At 48.3% G+C, this 25,775-nt stretch overlaps 12 protein-coding genes across 12 annotated transcripts; 4 read left to right on the plus strand and 8 right to left on the minus strand.

The window, feature by feature from the left end:
• Nucleotides 1-4,301: 4,301 nt before the first annotated feature.
• Nucleotides 4,302-5,406, minus strand: N7462_008562 (uncharacterized protein; the record flags this gene model as incomplete). Its single annotated transcript, XM_057080277.1, has 4 exons — nucleotides 4,302-4,552; nucleotides 4,616-4,962; nucleotides 5,018-5,244; nucleotides 5,302-5,406. The coding sequence occupies 4 exons, from the start codon at nucleotides 5,404-5,406 to the stop codon at nucleotides 4,302-4,304; spliced, it is 930 nt and encodes a 309-aa protein (XP_056930605.1).
• A 526-nt stretch (nucleotides 5,407-5,932) lies between these two features.
• N7462_008563 (uncharacterized protein) lies at nucleotides 5,933-6,158 on the plus strand (the record flags this gene model as incomplete). Its single annotated transcript, XM_057080278.1, has 2 exons — nucleotides 5,933-5,963; nucleotides 6,019-6,158. The coding sequence occupies 2 exons, from the start codon at nucleotides 5,933-5,935 to the stop codon at nucleotides 6,156-6,158; spliced, it is 171 nt and encodes a 56-aa protein (XP_056930606.1).
• Nucleotides 6,159-6,463: 305 nt separating this feature from the next.
• Nucleotides 6,464-8,171, minus strand: N7462_008564 (putative MFS sugar transporter; the record flags this gene model as incomplete). Its single annotated transcript, XM_057080279.1, has 4 exons — nucleotides 6,464-7,122; nucleotides 7,180-7,658; nucleotides 7,725-7,896; nucleotides 7,961-8,171. The coding sequence occupies 4 exons, from the start codon at nucleotides 8,169-8,171 to the stop codon at nucleotides 6,464-6,466; spliced, it is 1,521 nt and encodes a 506-aa protein (XP_056930607.1).
• Nucleotides 8,172-8,987: 816 nt separating this feature from the next.
• N7462_008565 (uncharacterized protein) lies at nucleotides 8,988-9,603 on the minus strand (the record flags this gene model as incomplete). The annotated part of the gene is made up of 2 exons (XM_057080280.1): nucleotides 8,988-9,263; nucleotides 9,322-9,603. 2 exons carry the CDS (start codon nucleotides 9,601-9,603, stop codon nucleotides 8,988-8,990), a joined length of 558 nt encoding a protein of 185 aa, XP_056930608.1.
• An 856-nt stretch (nucleotides 9,604-10,459) lies between these two features.
• Nucleotides 10,460-11,648, plus strand: N7462_008566 (RNA polymerase II mediator complex subunit MED27 domain-containing protein; the record flags this gene model as incomplete). The annotated part of the gene is made up of 3 exons (XM_057080281.1): nucleotides 10,460-10,651; nucleotides 10,753-11,412; nucleotides 11,478-11,648. 3 exons carry the CDS (start codon nucleotides 10,460-10,462, stop codon nucleotides 11,646-11,648), a joined length of 1,023 nt encoding a protein of 340 aa, XP_056930609.1.
• Nucleotides 11,649-11,744: 96 nt separating this feature from the next.
• N7462_008567 (uncharacterized protein) lies at nucleotides 11,745-12,227 on the minus strand (the record flags this gene model as incomplete). Its single annotated transcript, XM_057080282.1, has 1 exon — nucleotides 11,745-12,227. One exon carries the CDS (start codon nucleotides 12,225-12,227, stop codon nucleotides 11,745-11,747), a length of 483 nt encoding a protein of 160 aa, XP_056930610.1.
• A 1,064-nt stretch (nucleotides 12,228-13,291) lies between these two features.
• N7462_008568 (uncharacterized protein) lies at nucleotides 13,292-14,245 on the minus strand (the record flags this gene model as incomplete). Its single annotated transcript, XM_057080283.1, has 3 exons — nucleotides 13,292-13,425; nucleotides 13,480-14,073; nucleotides 14,128-14,245. The coding sequence occupies 3 exons, from the start codon at nucleotides 14,243-14,245 to the stop codon at nucleotides 13,292-13,294; spliced, it is 846 nt and encodes a 281-aa protein (XP_056930611.1).
• Nucleotides 14,246-15,880: 1,635 nt separating this feature from the next.
• Nucleotides 15,881-16,657, plus strand: N7462_008569 (uncharacterized protein; the record flags this gene model as incomplete). Its single annotated transcript, XM_057080284.1, has 1 exon — nucleotides 15,881-16,657. One exon carries the CDS (start codon nucleotides 15,881-15,883, stop codon nucleotides 16,655-16,657), a length of 777 nt encoding a protein of 258 aa, XP_056930612.1.
• Nucleotides 16,658-18,401: 1,744 nt separating this feature from the next.
• N7462_008570 (uncharacterized protein) lies at nucleotides 18,402-18,806 on the plus strand (the record flags this gene model as incomplete). Its single annotated transcript, XM_057080285.1, has 1 exon — nucleotides 18,402-18,806. One exon carries the CDS (start codon nucleotides 18,402-18,404, stop codon nucleotides 18,804-18,806), a length of 405 nt encoding a protein of 134 aa, XP_056930613.1.
• A 928-nt stretch (nucleotides 18,807-19,734) lies between these two features.
• On the minus strand, nucleotides 19,735-20,360 carry N7462_008571 (uncharacterized protein; the record flags this gene model as incomplete). The annotated part of the gene is made up of 2 exons (XM_057080286.1): nucleotides 19,735-19,856; nucleotides 19,961-20,360. The coding sequence occupies 2 exons, from the start codon at nucleotides 20,358-20,360 to the stop codon at nucleotides 19,735-19,737; spliced, it is 522 nt and encodes a 173-aa protein (XP_056930614.1).
• A 506-nt stretch (nucleotides 20,361-20,866) lies between these two features.
• On the minus strand, nucleotides 20,867-21,172 carry N7462_008572 (uncharacterized protein; the record flags this gene model as incomplete). The annotated part of the gene is made up of 1 exon (XM_057080287.1): nucleotides 20,867-21,172. One exon carries the CDS (start codon nucleotides 21,170-21,172, stop codon nucleotides 20,867-20,869), a length of 306 nt encoding a protein of 101 aa, XP_056930615.1.
• A 993-nt stretch (nucleotides 21,173-22,165) lies between these two features.
• Nucleotides 22,166-25,710, minus strand: N7462_008573 (DNA-dependent ATPase RAD26; the record flags this gene model as incomplete). Its single annotated transcript, XM_057080288.1, has 4 exons — nucleotides 22,166-23,718; nucleotides 23,787-25,402; nucleotides 25,468-25,541; nucleotides 25,606-25,710. 4 exons carry the CDS (start codon nucleotides 25,708-25,710, stop codon nucleotides 22,166-22,168), a joined length of 3,348 nt encoding a protein of 1,115 aa, XP_056930616.1.
• Nucleotides 25,711-25,775: the final 65 nt, after the last annotated feature.

Below are 25,775 nucleotides of genomic sequence, written 5' to 3' on the forward strand. Positions count from 1 at the left end.
GTTTTTTTCGGGAAAATACTGTATCCCGTATTGGTGAAAGTTATAGCATTTGAAAGGCTTTCTTGCAGCCAAGTCGCTTCTGGACTTGATAGTCAATTTTTGGTAAAAATCTAGTATGATGTGTATTTCTATGGTGATACCTTATATCGATCCTTTGAAAGCGCGAATAGAGTTTCTGCGCTGCTCTTTATTTGTTGGGGTCAACGAAATGTGGACACCATTACTCGCAAAGGCCACCAAATTTGTCCCGCGGGTGGATTTTTGTCCGATTTCCCAGGAAGAGAACTTGCGAGAAAATGTGATGCTGATAGTTGGCACGTTGATTTCGGCAGTCACCGTTCTGGATCACGATCGCATTGTCGCGGAACTTGAAATGTAAGACACAACCGCACCTTTACTAACCGTTGTTTTCTGTCGTTTTGCGATAGTTGCGATAGTGCTGGGCTTACAGCGATGGATATTGGCTTTAATAGGTCGAAAGGATGAATTGTGTAGAATCTAATAAGGACTTTGTATTGTCAACCATTTGCTTTTGTCCGCGCATCGGTGAATTAATAGCTTCGTAAATAACCTGTCATCCTCCAAAGGACGAAAGCTATGCATTTAAAAGGTGGCTTATCTTTGCCTTCGCTGTTTGGCTTGAGTTGGCTTCTGGAAATCCTTCGGCCGATGCGCACAGTTAAGCTCAAAGGCTCAAAGTTGAGGGATTATGAAGCAGAGGATACTGGAAGGCGTAATATGGCTGCAGGACACCCTGTCCTACACGTCCAACCCAAATTTTTCACGATGAAAAATCAATGCGACATGATGATTGCCAGCTACTGTATCTCGGTATCTAGCCTCCAATATGAGTTTTTAACTATTCGATATCCGATTTTTGACGCTTGCCAAAGTTTAGGTGGTGCTTGGAACCATTCAAGGTACCCTGGTATTCGGTCTCACCCGGCTCTTTCTACGCTTGGCTTTTCTTGACATCCCTGGCGTTAAGATAATCCAACCTTGAGCCGACCATATTTACGATGCGATTTCAAGAAGCATAAATCCTTCAAATATCATTTGCTAGGTCTTGAATGATCGTCCACAGTAGTCTGGTTGCTAAATGTACAAGCTGGCGAGAACAGCAACTTTTTATCAGCCCGACTTCTCATTCTCCGTTCCGAATTCTATGATCAGCAGTTCCAAGCAGAAATTCTTGAGCAAGATCGGTTTGCAGAGCATATTGTTCATCCGGTATTTTGGTCTGGAGATCTTGGATCTAGCAACCAGAAGGTATGTATTATTGAAAGCGGTGCTACAGCTGTCACACTCTTCTCGAAATTTGCCGAAAAATCAATGTCACCATCCTACAATGTAGTCCAACTTATGTCGTTTCCATCGAACTGTATCAAATCTTTGTTTAGTTATCGCCTTCCGAATCTAATATATCTAAGATTTCAGCGCATCCGATTTTCGCACTCCTCTGTATGAGTCGCCTTTTATATCTTTCTCGTCTCTCATGCCTTTCAGAATTTCAATTCGCTTGGCAGTCACTCGTCAGCTGCCGAGGCACATTGACCCTCATGTCTGCCCTCGATACACTCAAATACATCAACAACTCTGCATTTGTCCCAGGTAGACAGCTTCAAGAGTTTGCATAGTGGTCATGAAGACGTGGAAACTGATACAATTCAAGGCGCCATGATATTTAGAATAAAATTGATATGACACTTTCACTCAGCTGTCCAGATGCGAAGATGGGGACATATGCGTAGGTCAGCGTATGCCTATTCATATTTTCAGAAATTTCTTATCCTGGAATGGTGGCACATGGACTGCTATCGCTGCTTTTTTACGTCAGGAGATCAATATATCCTGGATTCTCGGTGTAAATGGAACGTTGCTATTCATCTATCGCCTACTTACGGAAATGAGATACCATAGATCTCCAGTCACCATCTCGCGCCTGAGCTCAGGGCTCACTAGCCGAATACAGATGTGTCGTCTCTCTGTTTTATTCCGACATACTTGATGAAGCCCGAGGCAAAATTCCTCAGTCAGCTGCCCATGGACCTTTGAAGTCATGAGTAACCCTTTCGACGATATCAAGTTCGCACCAACTTGGGTTTTAAAGGAAATGGGACCATTAAAATAGATTCACTCTTGACGTATATTTCTCGCCTGGTTCATAATATGCCGACATTTATTTTGATATCAACACTGACTCAATTCAAATAATGAACGAGGCACAAGAATATACTAGCAAAATACATCTAAGACGCCATATGTCCGAAAATTTTTCAATCTCAACACTAGGCAATATTTTCTCTTTCGCTTGAATTTGACTCTAATTTTCGAAACAACTTCTTCTCATGACGACTCATCACAATTTCAGGTGTTTAGCCACGAGTGGAATTCTCCTCCTAGGTTTGGAGCATGGTAGCGATCTCGTATAATCCCGGAAATATAAGATTTTATACCAATCAATTGAAAATCCGTGTACAAGTAGGCCAAATCGGCCCAGAATAGACATGGGTTTTATTTGATAATAAGCTATGTCAGAAAGCTATATCGTGGGTGCACAACACGGCTGAAGGTAGGTATTTGGGTACGGAATCGATCGCCGGTTATTGAAATCGCCGTGTTTGCGCGCAACAAGAGCTGACAACGATCAGACTTGAGACAGACGTGACCATAAAAAAATTGAAGTGTGATGATAGTCCTCTTGAATGTTCATCGATTGCGTGATCAAGGTGGTACCGGCTAGATCAGCTTGTCAGCTAAGCTATGTGAAATGACGGAAGTTAAACCGCATTTGACTTTTACTGATCGTTAGTTGTGTCGGAAATTGAAGCTTTAATCACCTCAAAAACAACATTGCTTAACTATTATAAAGAGCTATCTATAGTCTATATTCCTATTTTTAGTTAAAGTAACCACGTACCACCCCATAACCCTAGATGTTACTCTGCACAGTAATCCCTTTGCAGATTATGCAAAAGCTACAGACCAGTTCAGATCCAATAGTATTCAGGGACGATATAGCTCTGAAGCTCTTCTGTTTATTTTAATCCAGACTGGCTTTGTTACACAGTCTGGAAAATTATCATGGTCTGAGCCCGAACTTACCCCACAATAATTGTTGTATTCTGGACGATGGTCATACCAGTGCAATGCACTGAAAGCAAGGTCCCCCTGTAGAAGGTAACAGTATCTTCGGCAATGTGCCACTTTTGTTTTTCAGAAAATGCAATAGCATATCTAGTGGCGAACTGCATCAGATATAAGGGACAGCGGCAGATCTCGATAGTGGTAGTACCTACATAATTGAGATCTGTTTAAATAATTTCTTCATGCGATTACATCTTAAGTCCTCACAGAGATGCTGATTCATCTGGCGATGCCATAGGGTTACAGCAATAGTAACAAAATGTAAATGTAACCGCTTGCTGTTATACCTGAATACTAACCACGAAGCGGCAGCCATTGTCTCAGCGTCATTCTGTAACGGTTATACAAAAAATTCTGAGTTTGTTTTCAATTATCGGGCCATTGCATGGTCCCTTTGAGTTAATTTCCTGGATACCCGAAGGGCTCCATAAAATATAAATACTTGCATCCCACGTTTTAGGGGAAACATTTATTGCTCAATCCTCGGCATCAACAGTTCTTGAATTTAAGTCACTCGTTCACCTCAGCCTTTATCCTCTCCAGCCCAACTCAATCCCCTTTTCATGATTATAGTGGTCATGGCCTCCTCATGCGCTCGAGTTTTGCTTATCACCTTGGGTCTCACTTCGTTAACTCTTTCGGCGCCTACCAAAAATGAGGTTGTCCAAGGAAGGACCGCAATTCAGGAAGATAAGGCACAAATTTCTCCTGCTTGTGAGTCAATTTTCACTCTATTATTGTGAGATTCCTAACGAGGGGTATAAATCAGGCGACCTTTACTATACCATTCAAAGTGGAGACACCTGTTGGGATATCATAACTCGAAATGAAAATACCTTCACAATGAAGCAACTTCTCTGCTGGAATCCGGACATCAACCCCTGGTGCTCAAACCTGATTCCAGGCCGCGACGTTTGCGTGGGCGTATCTCACGGTGGACTTCTATGCTAGTCAATGGGGCTAGACATCGCAGCAGCCTTCCGATTGAATCACTGGGCTTTTAGCAATGACTGTTTGTGTGTTGGTCAAATATTGAGACTATTTTGCCAAAATCTTAATAACTCCAGTGGCTAATTTCAATGAGTGATTTTGGACCTATCATTAAGTAACAGTACTAGTTATCCCGCAGATTGGCTTTAAATTCATATTTGCATTTAATCCTTGTCTTTCTTCCAACATTTCTCTAAGAACTCCCTGATCTTGATGGGTTGCACCTCGGAAAAGTAATCACTCAGGCGATTGTCTTTCGGTAGTCGAAACGCACCAGCGACAGTAAGCCGACTCACCAAAGCCGTAACCTCCTTCAACTCATCAGGAGAGCCCACATCATCGGGCATAGGTGGCACGGTAGAATTTCCAACATTGATTTGATCGACACTGTCATAAGTTACCCGGAATTTGTATCCTATTTCGCATTTTTATCAGCAAAGCGATGCGTCCAAATGAAGAGATTCTGGTGGTTACCGACCGGTTATGCTCTCCGCCATGGAAAGGAGCTCGTTGTATGTAACTTCATCGCCCACGAACACGCTGAACTCCGGCCATTCATTGAGGTTGAGCATTTTAACCATGTAGGTCGCTAGGTCATATGTATATGTCATGCAAATAACATCATTTCCATCCCCAGGAATAGCAGCTACACCGCTTGCTATGTTGATGCCAAAGGTGTAAGGATGGAGGTTGGTCTGAATATGTGGCATTCCCCAGTAGTCCATGAAAAAGCCCGGGATTACCCTAGTGTATTGCAGTGAAGACCTTTTTAGTCGGTCGGCCGCATCCAGCCAGTACTGAATACTAGGATCAATATGGAGTAATCTGCGAAAATATTGGTATTAGTAGCTATTGTAAGGCAAGCTCCACAGAGACCTACTCAGGTGTCTGGATAAACGAATACTCGCTCGGAATAAATCGCTGTGTCATACTTGACATCTCAGCAGCCTCGATTAAGTTCAGTTGAGCGAGACTAGTCTCATCGGAAATAATACTAATTGCAGATATGACAGTGTGGACATTGTGGTGTTCCAATGTGCGTGTCATAGACAGCAGATCATTGTAGTCGATAAGCACTCTTTCCACTCCATTTCTTTCTTCCTGCTTCTAGAAGGACATTAGCATCATCTACATCAGAGCCGGATACTTATGACAGCCACGAACATTCCGTGATAGCACAAGAACTTCGAATCCAGGTTCCTGGGCCAGTCTCTCTACAAGAGTCTTTCCCACGCCGCCTGTACCACCAGCGACAGCGATGACGACCATCTTCGGCAGTGATTTAAGCTGTGAATGTGTACCACTTTATCCCCCAAGTCGGTCAAAACACCGTTGCATTGCAGTGCAAAGGCCGGGGGGCAAGTTTCGTTATCCACCCTACACTGGACCCCACCAATGCAAACTCGCTTGAGATTCTTCTCGGAAGGCCACCAATCACATCAATCACGCTCACCTAAATACTAACACTGATTTCTACAGGAATTTTCGTTGAGACATGTCTGAAGGGATTTAATTATTTCTTGTACATTTAGTTGCACCTGGTCTAGTTTTTAATACTGAAAGAATTGAATGCCGATATCAGCTCGGGCTTTCGGGCTTCATTGTCGGCGTCTTCCAGTCTTCCGGCTATGACTAAGGCCCCGCCAAGGACGTGTATAAAGAGACACTTCCCGCTTGCCATCCACTATTCTTGCCAAATCACAAAAATCCTGACGCTCACTATATCTACGTTCCGAGGTTTTGCCATTTCATAAAAGCTAAACAAGAAAATCCTTATTTCACGATACTGCCCATCATGTGCATGAAAGCCAAGTGCTCTAGTTGCAGTAAGTCCAAAATAGCTACATGCGTCAGGAACAAAATGAAGCTGATCATCTGCAGGCAAGGTCACCTGGTGGGGCTGTGGTGCCCACATCCCTTCTGTCATGGACTCTGTCCCAGAAGATGAGCGCTGTGCTTGTGATCCCAAGGTGGAGAAGGACGGGAAGATGTATCCTCCCAAGGCTGCGCAAGCCAATTGACTACAAGGTTGTGTGATTTGCTAGGCTGTCGTACAAAGCCAATCTCTGTCTCAAGTGCAATGCAGGTGAAAGACTTTTTCAAGAGAGCGCATGGATTTTTGAATATGAATATCTGTTTTAGCAAAGAACCTAGATGACCTGCCTTCTTAAACTGCACAAAGGTTCTTATTGTGTATATGCCGAATATGCCGTATATCTTGTACATCAAGGGTAAACTTAGGCCACGTAGATATATATAACCATTTGAAATATTCAAATATTTGAGCAAGAACATAGCTAGTTAGCCACAAATATTCTCTTGCCATTCAGACATGTTCTATCTTCACAATATTGTCCTCCTTCGCATCACTCATTTGCTCGGACTTAATGTGACCATGGGCTTTCAACTCTGCAGCCATGAGTCGCGCCTGTTGCACGGGATTACCACCCCGAGAGAAAATTAAGTCGATGTCTTCGAGGCGTAGATTGCTGGTCTCGGGATAAAAGAAGTAGACAACGGGGATGAAAATAAAGTTGGTGATCATGAAAATCAAGTAGGCTTTCCACTGAATACGATTGATAATCACGGGTGTGATCATCACCACAGTGAAGTTCCACAGCCAGTTTGAGCTGACACCGATGGCTGTTCCCTTGGTCCGGGCTTCCAGGGGAAGAATTTCAGGCACGTACACCCAAGGTACCGAGTTGATAGACATGCCGTGTATCAACATATAAAGGAAGAAAAAGGAAACCGACGCAGAGGCATATGATTTGCCATGTGGTTCGTTGACTTGAGACAGCAATGCTGCAACCATCAACATGCAGACGCCTAGGCCGAAGGAACCAATCATCATGGTACGGCGACGGCCCATCTGGTCCAACTTGAATGCCGGCAGCAAGGATCCTAGCATGAACATTATTTGAATGCACCCGCCTAGGATTTGCGACAGTTGATAAGTCATGCCAACATTTTGTCTCAGGACAGCTGGAAAGGCGAGGTTAATCGGCCGGTCACGAATTTATTGAAGATAGCAGCACTTACTTGGGACGTAATAAACCACCAGATTGATACCGCCAACTTGGTTCATAAGCTGCATGCCCCAGGCCAGAAGGACTCGCTGGCCGGTCTTCACTTCGTCATTGCGAAAGATTTTCCAGAAGGACTGCTTATTGGCAGAGTCTTCCAGCTCAATGGCGGACATGATCGCTTGGCGCTCATTCACAATAAATTCATCATGCTCTTCTCGGTCATATACAGCACACAAGACCTCCATGGCCTCTTTTTCTTGACCATGGTTCATAAGCCAACGTGGTGACTCGGGTAGACCAAAGACTAGCACAATAACAAAGATTGCGAACACAATCTGCATGGCAATTGGAAGACGCCAGGCGATCGGGCCGCCTACAAAGGACATTCCAAAGTCGAACCAGTATGCCACAACAATGCCGACAGCAGTGAAAAGTACCTCAGAAGAGATAAGACGGCCTCGAGTTTTCCCTTCGCACATTTCCGCTTGATACCTTTTGCACATCATGATCAGTATTTTATATTCTTCTCCATCAGCTTTTCCATCAGCCAGAACTTACATTGGGACCGTCGAGGTCTTCAAACCTGTGCCTGCGCCAGTGACCAACCTTCCAATGATCAAGTGTGGCACAGTGAAGGCCGTTGTCTGCAGCACCGCGCCCACAATTACAACACCCATGGCAAACCAGATAGTTCTGCGGCGCCCAAGATACTCTCCAATGAAGAAATTGACTGTTCGTATATTAGACGGAGTTTTCCAAGACCAGCGTGTAAATGAACAATGAGTTATACATACTCAGGCAACCCAAGAGACATCCTAGATTGTAGCAACTGACAATGATCCCCTCTTCAGAATCATCAGGGTATCCAAATTGCTTCATCCAATCTTCGTTACCAACAATGCCGCTGAATACGCCCTGATCATATCCGAACAGGATGAATGCCACCAGACAGCATGCCGTGACAGCCACCTGGAGGGACTTGCCTCTTCCATACCAAGATCGCATAATGAGGAAGTTGGAAGATTACTGGCTTTAGATTGAGCAACCAGTCTTCTCTGTAGAACCAATTATCTCCAGCTTCGGGAGCCGCGACTTCTTATATGTGATCTGGGGTCAGGTCGCATGGGGTCTGCCACCATGCTGGCTGCAATGGAGCCGGGTCGCATCATTGCCGACAATGACGGCGTCCATGAACCAATCATCCTCTATCCTGATGGATCCACGGCGGAGTTTGAAATGGGATCTGGGGAATCTGGAGAGCGCCCATTAGATATGTGTGTGTGGCGGAGAAAACTGGTTCCACAGTAGCCAATGCTGAATCAGGCAAGTCAGCCGCTGGAACCGGGAGTTTGCCGAGTAGCTGGAGAACGGGAAAAAGGAAAGTGGTTGCACCTTCTGCTTTCGGGTCAGATGCTCGGGATGGATCGGAAAATCTTCTCTCTATTCAGGTCGCTTTCCTCCTTTGGAACAAGTGTCCCTTAAAAGGGAAACTCCAACCACCACTCCTCCCTGAAAAGGCTTTGGAAGTTCGATGATACTTCTGAAGATCAACATGCCGAATCAATATATCTAGAGCGTCAATGAATCTGTCTGTTTTTTTTCTTGGCTACAAGCTATATCATATCATGTATCACTTAGAGCATGACGTGAAATTAACGGACAAGTTTGTCGTCTATTTAAAGAATATAGTTATACTTGAATATACGTATTTCGGCCATTATAATCACGAAATACAGTAAGCGTGCCTCAAAAATGAGAAAAAAACTGTATTTACTATATGTGAAGATTTGATGGAATCAGCTGATCCGAATGAGTATTTTCTCACTCGAACTGAGGGCATTCCTCCAATATCTGAGCTCGAAGTGACTCCCATGTCAATGTCTGCGTCTCCTTATCGGTTGTATTCTTGACGACTAAGGATTGCTGCAAGTTCTGGCTCAATTGCGCATCCACTAGTTCTTGAACTTGGTCTGTCGCCTCCTTGTCCTCCCTCAGCCTCTTGTTCAAGGTGTTCTTGAAAACCATGAGCAGATGTTTCCGCTCCTCGGCCTGGCTTTCAATGGCAAATTTGGCTTCATATTCCAGGTCCTTGTGAATCTATGCTATGTCAGCTTACAATAATATTCGCAGCTTATGGCTTCTCTTGCTTTCATACCCGTTCACACTTTTGATGGGTGTCAAGGCAATACCGACACGAGATGTGCCCTGTTTGGCGGAAGCAGATATGCTCAGGCTCTTTGATCATGTGCTTGACACACTTCTGGCATGGAAGTCCCTGTGCTGTGAGGACTGATTCTTTTGTTTTCCGCCTTTTCGTAGGTGTCCCTTCCGTCTTGGTTTTCGGGCCTCCTTTGTCAGTAAACACTTTCAATTTTTGCCCTTTCGTGGATGGACTATCCTTTGGGTTCACCTCTGCGACTTTTTTGCTGGTAGGCATGATGATGTCTGCTGGAAGTCCTTGTACAGTCGGTAGAGATTATTTTCTATCTTTGTTTTGATTCCTATGCTGCTCAGAGGGACAAGAATTGATCCTGTGATGAAATTTGTATCAGAGAATAGATATGAGAGAGCCCTTCAATAACCAATTGAGAAGAATCTTGAAGACACATTTGTCATTGAAGAAGATAGGTAGCTTGCCAGAAAGAAGTAAAATTAAAGAACAGCCTAGTTAACCTGATTCCTATTCGTAGTCTTGTACAGATCCACTAGCATTTACCGTTGGCATCTCTGTCACCTTTACCAGGAAAAAGCTGCATGTCATTGATATTTTTTTTATCTATGATGAAAGTTGTTATTCAAAATATCATATCCTGCCTGTTATTTGGCTAGAAAAGTCCCAGGCCACCACCTGGTTGTGCTTAGGTAATCAAGATAGATCTGAGCCACAGTGGCTTCAACCTCATAATCAATGTGGCTGCTTTTTATCTCCCGCAACACCCTTTCAGCCTCTCTCAAAGCAGAAGGCAGGCATAATAGCAAGACATTGACCGCCCTGTGATCTTTCCTATCTCATCCATCATTCATTGATCATCAACATCGTTTCATTCTTCAAGCAGCCAAACCTCAGTGTGGAAAACAAGCGACTCGGCCATCAGGAAACCTTGAAATAGTCCCACCTGGCCAGGCACATCGTGCATCCACATCGCTGATTCGCTGTCTGGCTTGATCACAGTTCCCGTTAGTTCAATAGTCTCTGTGTCGCAGCACCTTTAGGATTTCAAGACAGGCATACATATCCCGGTTCTCGCCTGTAGGCCTGTCCGCACCTCTTTCGCTTATTGACTTCCACAGCCATGGCGACAGTCCCCACGAGCTTGCCTGCGACTGATAACGCGGCCGTCGCTACAGGGTCACAAGTTAACGGTCAAGCAACTGCCGCGCAAAATACAACTCAGCAGTCTAACTCCAATGTCTCATCCGTCAACTGGGAGTCCGAGCTCCAGCTGGTGTCATCGCTCGCAAAGCTCCAAGAATTGGAACGTAAGGTAGGCGACCCAAACCAACGCCAATGACTTCTCGCCGGGCCCCCACCCCTTTCTCTTCTCCTGAAACTGCTCTTTCTGTCCGTATAGACTGACTGTGGTAGATCCATGAGCTGCGCCAATTAGTGCCTGACGGCCTTTTGGAACCACTGGGGCCCATGTCGTCAAACCACAACCATAACCCCATCAATCTAGCTAACGACTCCCCCGGCCAGCTCCGTGGCGACTTGGACCGAACGGCGCGCTCTCGGTTGACCGAGATCGAGCAATTCCAGAATCTGTGGCGCGGCCCCGAGATGAAACCAGTCTGGGAACGCGTAGAGGCCCGTATCCAAGAGTCTAAGGGCCAGCCCCTCCAACCGACAGGTAAATGGGAGCGAGACTATGACGTGCTTTTTGAGACGATGGTCCAGGCGCAGAAAGCGAAAGAGGAGACGCGTTTGCAAGAAGAGGAAGATGCGGAGCGCACGAAGGCGCAGTCTTCTGATAGCGAATGGCAGGCTGTTGTCGAGCGTTTCAATCAACGGAATGTGCCAGGTGTGCGGGTTGTCCGCAGACCCGAACCGCAGTCGCTGGCGATTGCGCTTGTCAAGGCTGGAATGGTCTTCCGCCTGGAGGGTATTAAAGAGTCTGGCGTGAGTGGCGTGGATGCGTGGGAGGTTACTAGCGGATTGCCGTCGGGAAAGACGCCCACGAAATTCGAGGCTACGGTGCTGAAGTGTCTGAATGCGCGGCCGCGGAAATGGGATCTTGCATTCTTGCTGGTATGGCGCTGCCGCAATTATCAACCATGCAATTGGAGCGCATGAAGCTAACCTCTCATGACCAGGACATGCTCTCTTCCTACGCAGATGTCAAGAACACTATATGTGTAAAATGCGGCAAATTGACGAACAATGCAGCTCAACTGCCAGTCATCCGCCAAGCACAATCTACTCATCTTCCCCCGGGAGTGCCTCGCACATATACATTTGATGCCTTCCATTCAGCCTGTATTTGAGACCAGGAAATACGACTCTAATCCCCACTGCAAGAAGTGAGAAACCTCTTATTGCAATATCCAATGAACAACATTTTGCTTTCAACTAGATTCGATTTAATACTTATCTTCTCTATCTCTATGCGCCCCATGAGCCTCGTCATGCCATGAATTCAAATCAACCTCCTTCCCCGACACATCCAAATAACTCCGCGGCACAAAGTGTACCTTTTTTCTGTGCAACAGTCTCCGCTTATCCGTCTCCTGCTGTCCGTCGCAATACTGCACCATGCTCCATGACCCGCTATCCGGCACGACATACTTGCGCTGGCGGAAATCGTAACGTTGGCCATGGCAGCGCGCCCACACGAACGGCGTGTTTTTGGAATCCAACTCCTCGTCCCACCGGGCCCAATTGGTCTTGGAGGGCTGCTTCTCCTTGGTCCTGGGTGGCTTACCGATCGTGCCGACATACATGTCAGGCCCACGGCCGGTCAGGATGTCGACCCAGCGCCAGCGACGAGGCCAGTGGGAGGGGTTGCCAGGGCGTGGGTCCTTGGGCCAGATCCAGCCGACTTGCTTCTGAGACTTTTCCGGCATGATGAGCCTGGAGAGAATAGGGTTGTTGCGAGGCGTTTAGGCAAGGGTGCCAGGGAGAAAGGGGAGTTGAGGAAGATTGATGGGTTGAGGAGCTAGAGTTAAGGGTCCTGATAGTGGGATATATAGAGCAAGGCAATTAAACAAAGCTCTTTATTGTTCTCCCTCTCTGTGATTTATTCTTTGATTTGGTCATGGTACTGCAGAAATCTGCTTGGCTGATCGCTCTAAAGCATCCTCATTCAGGTTGCACGTGCTATTCAATATTCACTTCTGCCTCTTTCGCACTCTTTTGTGCTCATATGGGATATCTAAATCCTGTGGGGGCTCTTCATTGGGTTTGGGTTTGCTTGCGCTTATAGAGCCGGGAACGATGCATTGTTTTCTTGAAAGCATGCACGAATGGCTCTGCTTTGTCTGTGCTTTTAGGAAACGATGTAGCAAAGAGTACTCAAGGTTTTTTCAGAAATGTACAAAGAATATGGAGAGAATGCTCAGTCTGAAGTTCTAGAAAGGTCGGCAAAAAAGCTAGTGGTGCACGCGGTGTGGAATCCCGCGCCGGTAAATTGAGCATACTTATTATGCAGTGCGAGAGTAAGACATCTGCTCTCCTCGGTCCTTTTGCCTTTCTGTCCTTGAACCTGTTCCTACGACTAGTCAGGGTTGTTTGCTTTTTGATAAGAGGCTGAAAGGAAACAAAGCATTTTGTTACTGGCTGAGAATAGAATGTAATATGGATTAAATCGTTTTTAATAATTTCGATCCGAAAAAATAAATAAATAACATCAGTGAACGAAGGCGATGGAATGACAGCTCGCTCGCTGGTTACATAGTATCAAATGCGTTAACCCTCGAAGAAAAAAAAAGAGAACAGTCCAGGGGCCACATCCCGCCCTTTATGTTTTCGAAATATCAACAAACGCCGGTTCTTGCTATTATCGTAAGCCCACCCAATTCGCTCTCAAAAAAAAGAAAAGAAAGAAAAAAAACGCCCGGAGTCAAAATATATCCATGAGAGTGCCAATTTCCCACCACAAATAACCCACCCTATCATCCGGGGTGGCTCGCTAGCCTAGGAGGCCCGCACCACTGGCAAACCAGGTAAAGGAGACGATTGTGATGATGGCCATGCCGACAGCAAACTTCAGACCTTGGCGCTGGATGTCGGAAATAGCACCACTGCAGGTGGCACATTTAAATTCTAAGGCTTATTAGTGGCTCTTGTCGTGGTAAGTTACAAGTTTGGAGGACTCACCGTTCAGGGGCGTGTAGGATTCACGGCGATACATGCCAAAGCTGTATCCGACCGATCCACTCAAATAGCCAGCACTGGCTGTGTCATCCAAAGACTTGTCTGCATCGTAAACGAACAGAGTGTAGGTCGCTGTCAGCAGCTCCACAGTTTGGGACGACTGGAAGGCACCGGTGTCCCAGATCATGGTGCCAGTGGGGTCCACACTCATGTTCTGAGTGAGGGTGTATGTCTGGCTGTTCAAGCTGCACGAGGCAACAACATCGACGGCGGACGGGGTCACCGAGAGCGAGGTGTAGTTCCACACAAAGGTCGCGTTATAGCCGATCTTGAAATAGGTGGTTGATGTGGCGGCCGGTGTGATCATCGAAATACCGCCTGCACCTGCAGCTGGATTGATAGAGATCGAGCTTGTTGTGGTTGTTTTGCTCTTGGTTGAAGTCTTGGTTTTGGTTCCCGTGGAGGTTGCATCGCTCGCTGTTGTGGAATCGCTGTTGGTGCCGGTTGTTGAAGATACAGAGGAGGTATCGGAAGACGATGAGGCAGAGGCAGTGGTGGAGGAGGAGGAGGAGGAGGAAGAGTCGGCTGTGGTTGTGTCTAACATTTCGGTTAACTTGATCATCTTTCAAAGGCGAGAACAATGCTCCATACCTGCCCGCTGAGCTAGACCTCGCCCAAGCAGAAGACCATAGTCATGCAATGACCAAGAGGCGGAGACCAGCGTTCCCAGCAACACTGCCAAAAGCACGCTCAGAAAGGCGGACCGCATGTTGGGCAACTATCGACAATAATTCTGAACGATGTGGAGGAGAGCAGATCAGGAACTGAAAAGGTTGAGAGAGAGCCCCTGGTCGGAGCAAAAATCCCGAATTTACAACCCCCTTGCCTTGGCTGGCTGTGGAGAGATGCTGCTGACGGGTATTGACACAACACAACAATGTTTACTAAGTCCCAGAGAGTCTGATTCACTGGATGTCGGGCAGAATGGAAGGTAAGAGTTGAACAGAGAAGCAGGAGGGAATAGGAAGGGCGTTTAGAAAAAAAGCCCCGTCACAATCGGTCACACGTCTGGACCTTTTGGGGATCGCCGATCGCCCCAAATATGTTGGTTTTGTGGACAGTGGAGCCGAGGGTTCCCAACAACAACTGTGGACAACCTGAACGAGAGATGTTGTCAAACGAGCGACGTGAAGGAGCAGGAGGTGGGAGAGAAGAGGGAAACGAGGAAACGAGGAGGGACAGGAAGTCACCAGGCGTGCAGAGAAGAGAAGCGACGCACCAGGGTGTTTGAGGTGTATTGCGGGGCTAAGCCCAAAAGGGCGATAGCGGAAGACCCTTGACAAGGGAAAAAGTGAGACATCCTATAAATAGTGGCCCGGTGCTCTCTGTACAAGGTGCGATGAGTCCGCCACCAGAAGATATCAGGCCATCCGATATATTCGAGTCTTGTGTTTTTTTCATAGTCTGTGATTCTCTCATCTCAGCTGCACACAGCTGCCCCCTTTCACTGTTGGGTGGGTATCTCCAACATTCGCCCCCCATAAACCCCTCTCCGTCTCCACAGTGACAAGGGAGATCATCACATCGAAGCCCCAAAAACCTATTTCCCTCACAAAGCTGGACTAGGAGGCTCTCATTAGCTAATCCAAGTCAACACTGAACTGGTGTCATTCTTGATTCACTATTCATGTAAAGACTGGAATTTGATTGGGAGGTCACAATGATCATCTGAAATGTACTGTAGTTGTGCGCTTATCGATAACCGCCGGGCTTCGCCGACCGAACAAAGTTCAACCACTCAACTCGGCTGTTGGCGCCACCTACAAACCATGCTTAAATTACCTCGGAGTCCCTATATGATCACCCGGTAAGGCACACTTTGGATACGTGTCGAGTATGCCCATTTTGTCAACAAGATCAAAGAAAGTGTCGATAAAGCGAAGAAGATTAGAGGACACTTGATGAGTAGTGGCATAGGGGGCCTCATTATTTCCGAACTTATCAGTTCTTAGTCATATAGAGCAGAAAGATTGAAGTCTGACTATCAGAAATAGCAATACATACCTCCATGATTGCTCATTTGTGAATTATTAGAGTTAGGACGAGGAAATGCAGCATTCGTGCAACATAATATACTATTCATGAGATGAAGGCATTCCGACTCCTCTAGAGGAGCCGGGCCCAGATTTTCTTGGAGCTCTTAAACTGTGAATAACTCCAGGGACCCAAGCAAAATATTTGGACGCACCTTCACTCACCTGGCTGTTCTCACTTCACCACCTGTTCATTCCCTTCTCTTCTCCCCAAAATCCTTTCTCGTCCACAGAATCCATCTCTTTCTCTCTTTATCCCTTTCCATCTCACTGATATCTGAATGAGATCACTCCAAAAGTGGTTCTGCAATATGCCAACACCCGATGTGAACGGTCGAACGGCCACGCCAGATGGGAAAAGACCAGGACTTCGGCCCTCAGCTTCCTTCCACCAGAATCAGAAGAAGATGATGAAGAAGCAGGGTGTGAGCTCTGTTGATTTAACTAATTGCAGCGATACCTGCAGTCCCACCTCTGGCAGTGCATCTTCTGAGTCTACCTCGAGCTCTGGTTCTGATTCCGACCCAGACGCTCAGAAAGACCTTGCGTGCCAGAATGTGAGCGTTGTGATTCCCTCACCTAAGAAGCGGAGTGCCCCCAGCCCCAGCTCTGGGGCTCTTGTTTCACCCAAGCGCATTGCTTATTATAGCTCTGCCAGCGCATCTGACTCTTCTTCTTCCGGTGAGAGCAGCCTCGTGGTCAAGCCAGCCTCAGATCTGTTTGGAGGTGTACGTACCATTGAGCCAATTCCCGACACTGCCACCATCATGAACTTTCCTCTGCCAAAAATCGATCACCAGGGCCTGCGCCCTTCAATCTACCTCGACAACGAGAAGCTGTACAAGTCCTACACCAAGACTGAGGAGATCTTCAATGACCTCAAAGCCATGGAAACCGCTTACGAAGACACTATCAAAGTTCGAGAGCTGGTTGACTGGGACTGCCGCCGTCTGGGGCTTCGCCTGAGAGCTTTGCGCCGTCGCGCGTCTTTGCAAGCACGACGTGGGGAGATTGTTCACCGCAATCGATGGAGTGGCAACGATAATGACCTGCTGGAAATGACCAAGAGTCCTATGGAGGGCAAGTGAATAGAGACAGTGTACAACAGCTCCAAGAATCCATGGCCATGATTTATCTACGGTTATATTTCCAGCATGATATGTTGCTCTCTCTGAGAAATGAATTGTTCTGACAACCAGTGCAGAGAGCGTAAACATCACCCTTCTTGGGGAACCCCCCTCCCCCTGTACAATACCTCTAATATGCAGAATAAGACAAGACTAGGTTGCTCTACTTGAGTGGTTGCGCGCATAACATAGAAACGCAACGTAAAAGCGGAACGCATCAGTCAAATGCGCGCATAAAAACAAGACTTGTCCCAACAGAGAATAAGACCCATGACCTTGATATAAAAGCAAACTCGTCTAATTTCGTGTCTTCCTGTTTCTCTTCTTCTTTCTTGCACTTCCCACAACATCAGACAAGCACCCTCAGATCAGACGAAACTTTTCTTTTTCTCTCTCTGCACGCCCACAAACACAAAGCCCTATTGCATCCAAACATCTTCTGGACTTCAATTGCACAGCATCAAAACCCTGCACTGTGGGCAATTTTCCTTCCAAACATCTCAGTGTCATGATGGCACCTGCCAGTACCCGTTCTAAGAAGCGGTCCCTGCTGCCAAACACGCCCACGGCAGCTCAACCACCCACCAAAAAGGTCAAACAAACAAGCAAAAGCCCAATCGCACTACTAACGAAACAAGTCCCGCCAGCAGCAAGAGCAAACGCACCACTAAACCCGCAGCTCAAGCCCCAGCTCAAGCACCAGCGCCAGGCCCAACCAAAGCAACCACTCCAGCTCCAACACCTCCTCCACGCCTGATCGGCCCCCTGCCCAGCCCATCCGCCATCCTCGCAGTCACTTTGCCAGAGATCAACCACCGAGGGCTGCAGCCGGCATGGGAGTCTCGACTCGGGGGCATTTACAAGCCAGTGGCACTCGACAAGACAATTCTTGCAGACATTGAGAGGCTAGGGGTAGTCTATGTGGATTTAGTGCGCATTCGTGAGTTGCTTGATTGGGAGTGTCGGTGGATTGCCATGCATTTTGCTCATGCCAAGGGAAAGGAGACGGAGGATTTGGAGGGGAAGGACGAGCTGGAGGAGGGTGTTGATGTGAATGCGGATGCTGATGCTGGTGTGGGTGTGAAGGTGAAAGGAGCGAAGAAGACGTCACAGAAAGGGAAAGAGAAAACAGAGAAGAGCATCACAAAAAGAGGGAAGGGCAAGGAAAGGAGGGGGGAGGGGAAGGGGCAAGTGATGCTTTATTTGCCCCTTTTCTTAATCTTTTAGTTGAGAGGGAACGCGATAGGCACAGTGATGCTTGGGCCCGGCTGAATTGATGTTGATATTTCATGGTTTCTGAGATAGCTGGATATGGAATGGGGAGTTTGACGGATGATAGGACAATGGGCATTAATGGATAATCTATGACAATCTTATGTTTCAAGGGTAAACAAGTAGACGAGGGCGAGTGAGATTGTAGTGTTCTCTTGCAATACCGAGAGAATCAAGTTTGGAGCCCCTTGAGCACAAATGTGAGACTATATTCTGGACATGCAGACTACAGGAAGGTGGAAGAAATATTGTTAGTACGGTACATACAGGCGGTTAAGAACCAAGTTCGCCACCCTATCTCCGCCTTCCTATTATACTAATGCATGACTTCATATATAAACAAAAAACGTCATGTAGGCCTGCTATCATATTATATAGCATATTCCTACCTATTCCTACTATTCCTCCTCCCAATCCTACTACTATTACTACCATGGCGCCCTCTATGCCTACACGCAAGCATCTTACCCGTGATGAACGCTTGAAAATTCTTACTCTGCGAGAAGAAGGCGTATCATATAAGCGTATTGCCGATAGGCTTTCATGCACATATCGCCAAGTTCAATATATCTGTGAGCTTGGTAAGGCAACACCACGAAAGGGTCGTGGTCGCAAACCAAAGCTTTCTAATGAGCAATTGGATGATGTTATATCTTGGATACGCAGCAGTTTTGATAATCGGCAAAAGAGTGTTTACCAGATTGTTGCTGAGCTAGAGCTTCCTGTCTGCGGTGATACACTACGCAATATGCTTAAAAAACGTGGTATGAGAGCATACCCTGCTGCACAGGCACCACCGCTGTATCCCCGTACTCCGCTTCGTTATCAGCGTTGGTAGAGACGTCTTCGATGGGCTGAATATCCCCATGATTGGACAATTGAAGACTGGTATTCTCATATCGTTACCGATGAATCCTATATACGCTCTCGTTGGTATCGTCGACCGTGGGTTCTTCGATTTAAAGATGAGTGATATAATCCTACTGCTGTTCTGCCTCAATCAACACAGAATCGGTATAGAATTATATTTTGGGGGCTCCTTTCGTGGTAATTATAAAGGACTATGTGCTCTATAGCAAAGAGGCTAGGGAAAGCCTAATTCGATAGCGTTTATTACTCGAATCTTGCCTACAATAGTCTATTTGACGTTCTTGTTGCTGCTGGATAATACCAATGCGATTCTAGTACAAGATAGTGCTAGATGCTACTAGTCATTGTTAACACCTGCTGCGTTAACCGAAGCAGAGTTCCAATGGATTTATCCACCCTCCCTATTCGCCAGATCTTAATTCTATTGAGAATATATGGGATTGGATGAAGGACTGGATAGGAGAGCGATATGGGGAGCAGGAAATAAAGGAGGATGACTTTCGACAAGTGATAGAACAGGCGTGTGCAGCAAGTTATTGAGAGAGGAGGGGTGTATATACCGTACTAAGAAATTTTAATTCAACAGCCCTCTAGCATGCTGTCAGTTAACCTTATTTACCTGAATAATACTGGTGGTCCATGACATCAGGAAATATGCAGAAGATTACAGTCTTGAAAGAATGAAGATTTTAAAAACACTTGAATTTCATGAGTCATAGCCGTAGGTCAACGCCGATCTATGCCCCCCCCCCCCCCCGTTCGCATCCCAATTCAAACAAGTTTCTCGTAGCTATACAGGTCGGCAAAAGGAAAAAGAGAAAAAAAAAACCCATAGAATATCCGATCAAACATTAAACCTCCCGAGTCACACTTCCGTTCCCCAGGGTCTCAACCCTTTACGAAGAGGTGTTGGTATAAGCCACATCGAGCTGCACTTCGTCACAGCCACTCGGCACGCCGGTGCCAGCATCCTGGTCCACATAGAACAAGCCCAGCAGTTCAGTGTCACCGGGGCAGACTAAATCACAGCGTTAGTCGAATTCAATTGTCGATCGTGGAGATAGAAAAGAAAAGAAAGAAAAAATAAAAAATAAAAAATAAAAAACAAAGAGAAACACTTACCCAACCAGCCACCCCAGGCTGCATTACTGGATACCAGGTGCCCACTCTGCAGGCGGAACCCGGTGCTGCCGGAGCTGGGGCTTACGCTGACCTCGACATCAGCCTTGACGGCCTTGCCCTCAACCAAGGCAAGGGCATAGGGGGCACCGTTAGGGGCAGCGTAACGGACGGTGCCGTTTGAGGCGACGTAGGAGAAGCTTGCGGCGTCGGCAGCGTCGCGGAAGACAGCGTTGCTGTTGAGGGGGTCGGTAGCTTGGGTGGACAGGTAGAGGTTGTTGCGGGAGGAGTTGGAGGCGCCGCTGGTGATGAGGTCGAAGGGTTGCGATTGAGTGACTGGCGCGGCGATAGTGGAGGTGAGAGTGGCGAGGAGGAGGGAGAGGGAGGAAGTGAGCAGCTTCATGGTGGATAGGATTATGAAGTCTTGGGGTGTGGTTGCTCAATGGGATGTAGAAGGGTTTGGTTTGGGTATAGGTAGATGGTAAATGAGAATCGCGAGATGAGATGCAAAATCAAGTTGTTTTGAGCAACGCAGATTGCTGACTGGATGGTCTAGTGATGTAATAGCGATGGTGCTAGGGAATGACGCCTGCTATTTATGTGTTTGGGGAGGGGAACAACGACGTGGGGCAGCAATACAATAGCTTGCTTTGGCTCTTGTTTAGCTTGCGAAGAAGAGCGTCCCACCGGTGGAGCCCAGAGCCAACGCCACCCGAATAGGGCTCTTGATCGCCGATCTTGTCCTTGGGTCAGAGGCTGGGGATCGGTTGGCTTGGCCAGTGAGATTTGGTGAATTGTGCCGTCTTCCACGGATGCCCGTTCCCCTCGAAAGAGTGAGCTCCCCATGTAGGCCCTCAGACGAGATCCATTGGCATGCGCGGTGGCGTACGGGGTAGATTGGGGGGTAAATTAAGGGCGGGCGATCAGGGTTGCGGGCTTGCAGGGTTGGCCGAGGACCAACCACGCAGTCACGACACCCGACTTGGCTTCCTCCGTCACGACTCGTCTCCGGCCCCCGTGCCGATCTCTACCCACCGACTCCACGACTCCACGAGTGCACGACTCCACGATGATGAGCTCGTTGCCAGTGAACAGCAATCCTTGAATCTTTGAGAGATCACCGCCTCGCATCTCCCATTCGACTCGCTTCCAATTCAGCCTGTCCCAGTCAACATACTGTCTGAACACCTCGCATCTCGTTCCCGCTGGAAACATCCTAGCAACCAACCATTCACAATAAACAGCTAAAAACCCAATTCCCACTTTCACCATGGATAATTTCCTCCCTTCCACCCGCGGCCCTGCCGACCCCGTCCATCCCATGGTACTCGCTCAGTCTTGGCACCATGCTGTTACCCTGAACCACGCAACTCCCCTCTCGAAAACCCCCCGATAACCCGACAACCCAACAACCCAACCCACGGTTCCTCACTCTGGAAAACCGGGCAACCGGTTGTGGGTTTGCAAAACTACCTCACTTCTTCACTACTACTACTACTACCACCACCACCTCGGCAGTCACTCGAATGCTCTCTCATCCACGGTTGAAGAAACAGGTCCCGGTTTGCGACGGAACGGGCAGGCCGGATGTCCTCCGAGGATTGTATCTCAGCGGGACCGGTATACTCGCAACAGAGAGGAATTATATGTGGGAACACGGGGGACCTGACGAACACATCAAATCCACATACTATAAACTGTAGTCTAGAAAAGCCCCTAACCGATGCTTGTGCAGTCGTAGACCAGAAAGAAACAGCAAGAAAGAAAGAAAGAAGGAAAGAAAGAAAAACAAGAAACGAAGTACCCAATCGAAGTCTTCCGGGGACAAGTCCAATTCCATTTAGCTGGCTGGCTGCAGCCACAGAGCGAGCCTGAGATGGGGTCCGTACGGTCAAAGACGACGGCGTGGCTACACTACACCACTCCTAGGAAGGAGAGGGGAGATACGACACCAAAGAGAAGAAAACCAACGAACGAGGAACAAGCACAAATATAACGCAGTATTTGAATCTGTATTTGAATCTGTATTTGAATCTGTATCTGGACCACCGGAGGATCGGGGGACGTAGTCATCATCGTGGTCTCATTCATTGCGTCGTGAAAAGCGCCCCCGGCGACTTCTATTCTTTCTCTTCATGTATCGTACACGGTTCTAGGTACCCTAATACCTCTTCTCGCAATTGTATCAAAATCACGCCCTCCTGTCTTTTAACTCTTCCTCGCAAATTCCGGCTTCAGCATCCATCGACCCCGGCCGCCACGGTCCCGGTCCAGAGTTGCAACGGTCTTCAGCATCTCCTGGAACTCCGCCACGCGCTGCTCGTTCGTACAGTAATGATTGAAGTGGTCCACAATAACCGGTGTGAACACCGGCCCACGCCGTGAGAGGAAGAAGTCCCGGATCAGCGGCATGAAATCCTTACCGCGGGGCATGCGCGATGGGCCTGTGGGGGTTGTGGGTAAGACCGGCAATGACGCGCCGGGGTTGAGGCGGGAGAGAAGGTTGAAAGAAGACGGTCCGGCCCCGGCAGGGCGGGCAGAGCTGGCGCCGGCGTGATCAGATCGGCCTGCCACGCCGAACTGACCAGTCCAGGTGGGAAGTCCGATGGGGACGGAGCGAGCCTCGATCTCGGCTTTGCGGAGCTCCTCCGCTGCTTCGGCGGCGACGCGCCGTGCTTCGGCTTCAATCATCTTGGGATCTGCGCGGACGACGCGCTTACCGTTCACGATCTGGTCGTGCTGGAGAGCGGTGTGGACGCCGGATCGAGCAAAGATGCCGTGCATGATCCGGTCCTCAGCAGTCTTGGGATTCCCATTCTCGTCCTTGTCGTCTGATTCGGTGTTGAACTCTTCAATATTGGCGACTCCTTGAACACTGGTAACATCCTCAGATTTCGGTAGGGGAGAGTTGGGTTTGGCTCGGCGGGTATGTTTCGGAATGGGTGTGGTATCTGCTTCCTGGTAGGTCACGTCGGCATTTTTGAAAAGCTTGGTCGTTTCGAGTTCCTTATCGTTCTCTTCTGTGAGCGAGAATAGATCGTAGAGATCGCTGGCTTGAAAGCTCTCTCGTTGCTGCGGGTCACGGGTGATCTTGTTCGTGAGGAATTGCTTGAAAATCTGCCGGTGGTAGATCTTTTCCTCGATTGTCCCCTTCATCATGAGACGAAAGATGGTCACATCGCGCTTTTGACCCAGGCGCCAGGCCCGTTCACGGGCCTGCATGTCGGTTGACGGATTCCAATCAGGGTCGTAGATAATGACTCGATCAGCACCGGTCAAGTTCACACCGATACCGCCGACGCGAGTGGTGAGCAGGAACACATGAATCTCAGGATCATTGTTGAACTCATCGACCATGGTCTGCCGATCTTTGATCGGAGTTCCTCCGTCCATTCGACGAAAGTTGAATCCACCGAGATCCGCAACGAACTTCTGGATGATGTCAAGCATCTGGCGGGTCTGGGCGAAGAGCAGAGTTTTATGTCCCGTATCCTTCCAAACCTCCAGTAGACCCTTCAAGACCTGCATCTTTCCCGAGCGCGATGCCTCACCATAGTCGGGTTCTCGCGATCGGATTTCCCGGTCAACAAGATCAGGGTGGTTGCAAACCTTCCGGAGAATGTCAATTCCAAAAAGGGAATTCCGCTTCCCCTTCATGATAGAAATCATGTCGTTAGATGCAAGGAACCGCTTGTAAATTTTTCGTTGCTCCTGTGTGAGCTTGCAGAAAATGACCTGTTCGCTCTTTTGGGGAAGATCAGCTGTTACATCGGCCTTGTAGCGCTGGAGGAGGTACGGGCTGATCGCATCCTTCAAAGTTGCTGCGCACTTAGCGGCAGTTTGGACCTGGAGATTGGTGGCCGAGGCGTAGCCCCCTGGCGAATGGGAATCTCGAACTGGGTTTTGAAGGTGACAAGAGTTCCCAGGCGCATGGGAAACACAAAATCGAAAAGGGACCACAGGTCAATCAGGCTATTCTGCATGGGCGTCCCGGACAGAATGATGCGGTGGGGGGTCCGGAGCTCCTTGCAACTGAAGGTGATACCAGCATCCGGGTTGCGGATTTTGTGGCCTTCGTCAAGGATAGCACAGCCCCAGTCCACGTCAACCAACGCATCTGCATAGGACTGAAGCCCAGAGTAGGTGGTCACGAGAACGTGCCCTTCCTCTTGGACCCGTTTGATTATTCGCTTCGCAGCTTTCTGGCCAGCAGTGAGGTAACGAGAATGTGAGTTGCCCACCATCTCAGATGTGAGGGCATTCTCACGGCTGCTCTCCTTACCGAGGTTCATCATTCCGCTGCCGGAGGAGTGCAGAATCGACACACGGAACGGGGGCCACCAGCGGTGGAACTCATTGACCCATTGCTTCATGAGGGTCGCGGGGCATACGACTATGGCAGGTTTGGTGTACATATTGCTGTGGTGCAATGAGGCGAGATAAGAGATGGCCTGGATTGTTTTACCAAGGCCCATCTCGTCTCCGATGATGCCCCCCACTGTCTGCTGGTGCAGTTCCCAGAGCCACTGAAGGCCTGTTCGTTGATAAGAAAATAGGTACTTGCTGATATCTCCCGGTGCCCGGAGACCATTTTGAAGATCCATGTCGGGCTCTGTCGGATGTGGTTTGAGCCATTCAGGTTCATCAGGGTCCTCTTCCTTGATCTCACTGCCATGGGAACGCTTTCGAGCTGCACTACGTCGACTTATCCACTTCTGAAGGCGAGCCTGGTAGATCCTCTCATTTCCATCGTCGACGCCGCTGAGGTCCTCGAATTCGGACTCCGCCTTGGTCTGTTTGCGCTTGCGACTCGATGTTTCGGGGACAGTATCGGGCATAAACTCTTCATCTTCCGATGCGGCGCTGCCATCTTCCGAAGCAACATAACTTGCGGACGAATCGACATCGGGGGAGCTAGGAGCACGAGCCTTGGACGTTTGGGGGCTTTCTTTCACTTTTGGACTCGTGTCAAGCTTTCGACGCTTGCTACTGCTATCAGTCCGGCTGTCTTCGCTGGCATCATCAAAGTCGAACCCGGGGCGGTGGAGAACTCGGTGAGAGGCGTTTGGATCGTGATGCGCTTGTTCGCGCTCCTCGTCTTCTTTCTGTTGATCCTCTGCATCGACAAGAGCATCATGCAGAGTTGCCAGAGGGCCGTCTTGGCCCCCAGTGGCCATAAGCTCAAAGGGAGTGATCTTTCCAGTCCGCAAAAGATAATCGCGTCGCGATTCGTTGGGCAGCCGGCCTGGGCCATGGGACCCATCTGCCTTCTCTTGTGCTTCACGTCGGTCATCGATCCGTTTCTGGATCTCTTTAATATCTTTAACCAACCCGACGCGGCGGGCTTCAAGGTTTCGCAGCTCATTTTCAACTCGGTGTCGAGTGGCGACGCCGACATGGCGGGTCAGGCGATTCTTGGCCTGCCGAATCTGCGAATCCACCTTGCTAGGATCGAAGTCAGCATCTCTAGTCTAGAATCTGTGGATACACTCTCGGGATCAGATGCTTACTCTTTATCAATCAAGGCTTTTTCTAGCCGTTTAGTATCATTTTCCTCGGCCTTCTCGGCGAGGAACTTGTCGGCCTGTTCAACCCGTGAGTATGGTTTCCCGTCACAAGTGAGGAATTAGGGGAGTCATGAAGCCTACTTGTCGAGTGATGTCTCGTTCCAGGTCGTCCTGATCACGAACGTCGGCATTCAGTTCCTGGAGACGACTCGCCTCCGCAGTCGCATTCGTTGCCGGGGAGGCCATCGTGGATAGCGAAGGACAGTTGCGAGAAGGATGGGATGAGGAAGGAGTGAACTAGGATCAATGGA

The sequence above is a fragment of the Penicillium macrosclerotiorum genome (genome assembly GCF_028827735.1).
Source record: "Penicillium macrosclerotiorum strain IBT 26536 chromosome Unknown utg000008l_segment0_segment0, whole genome shotgun sequence".
Classification (NCBI taxonomy): domain Eukaryota; kingdom Fungi; phylum Ascomycota; class Eurotiomycetes; order Eurotiales; family Aspergillaceae; genus Penicillium; species Penicillium macrosclerotiorum.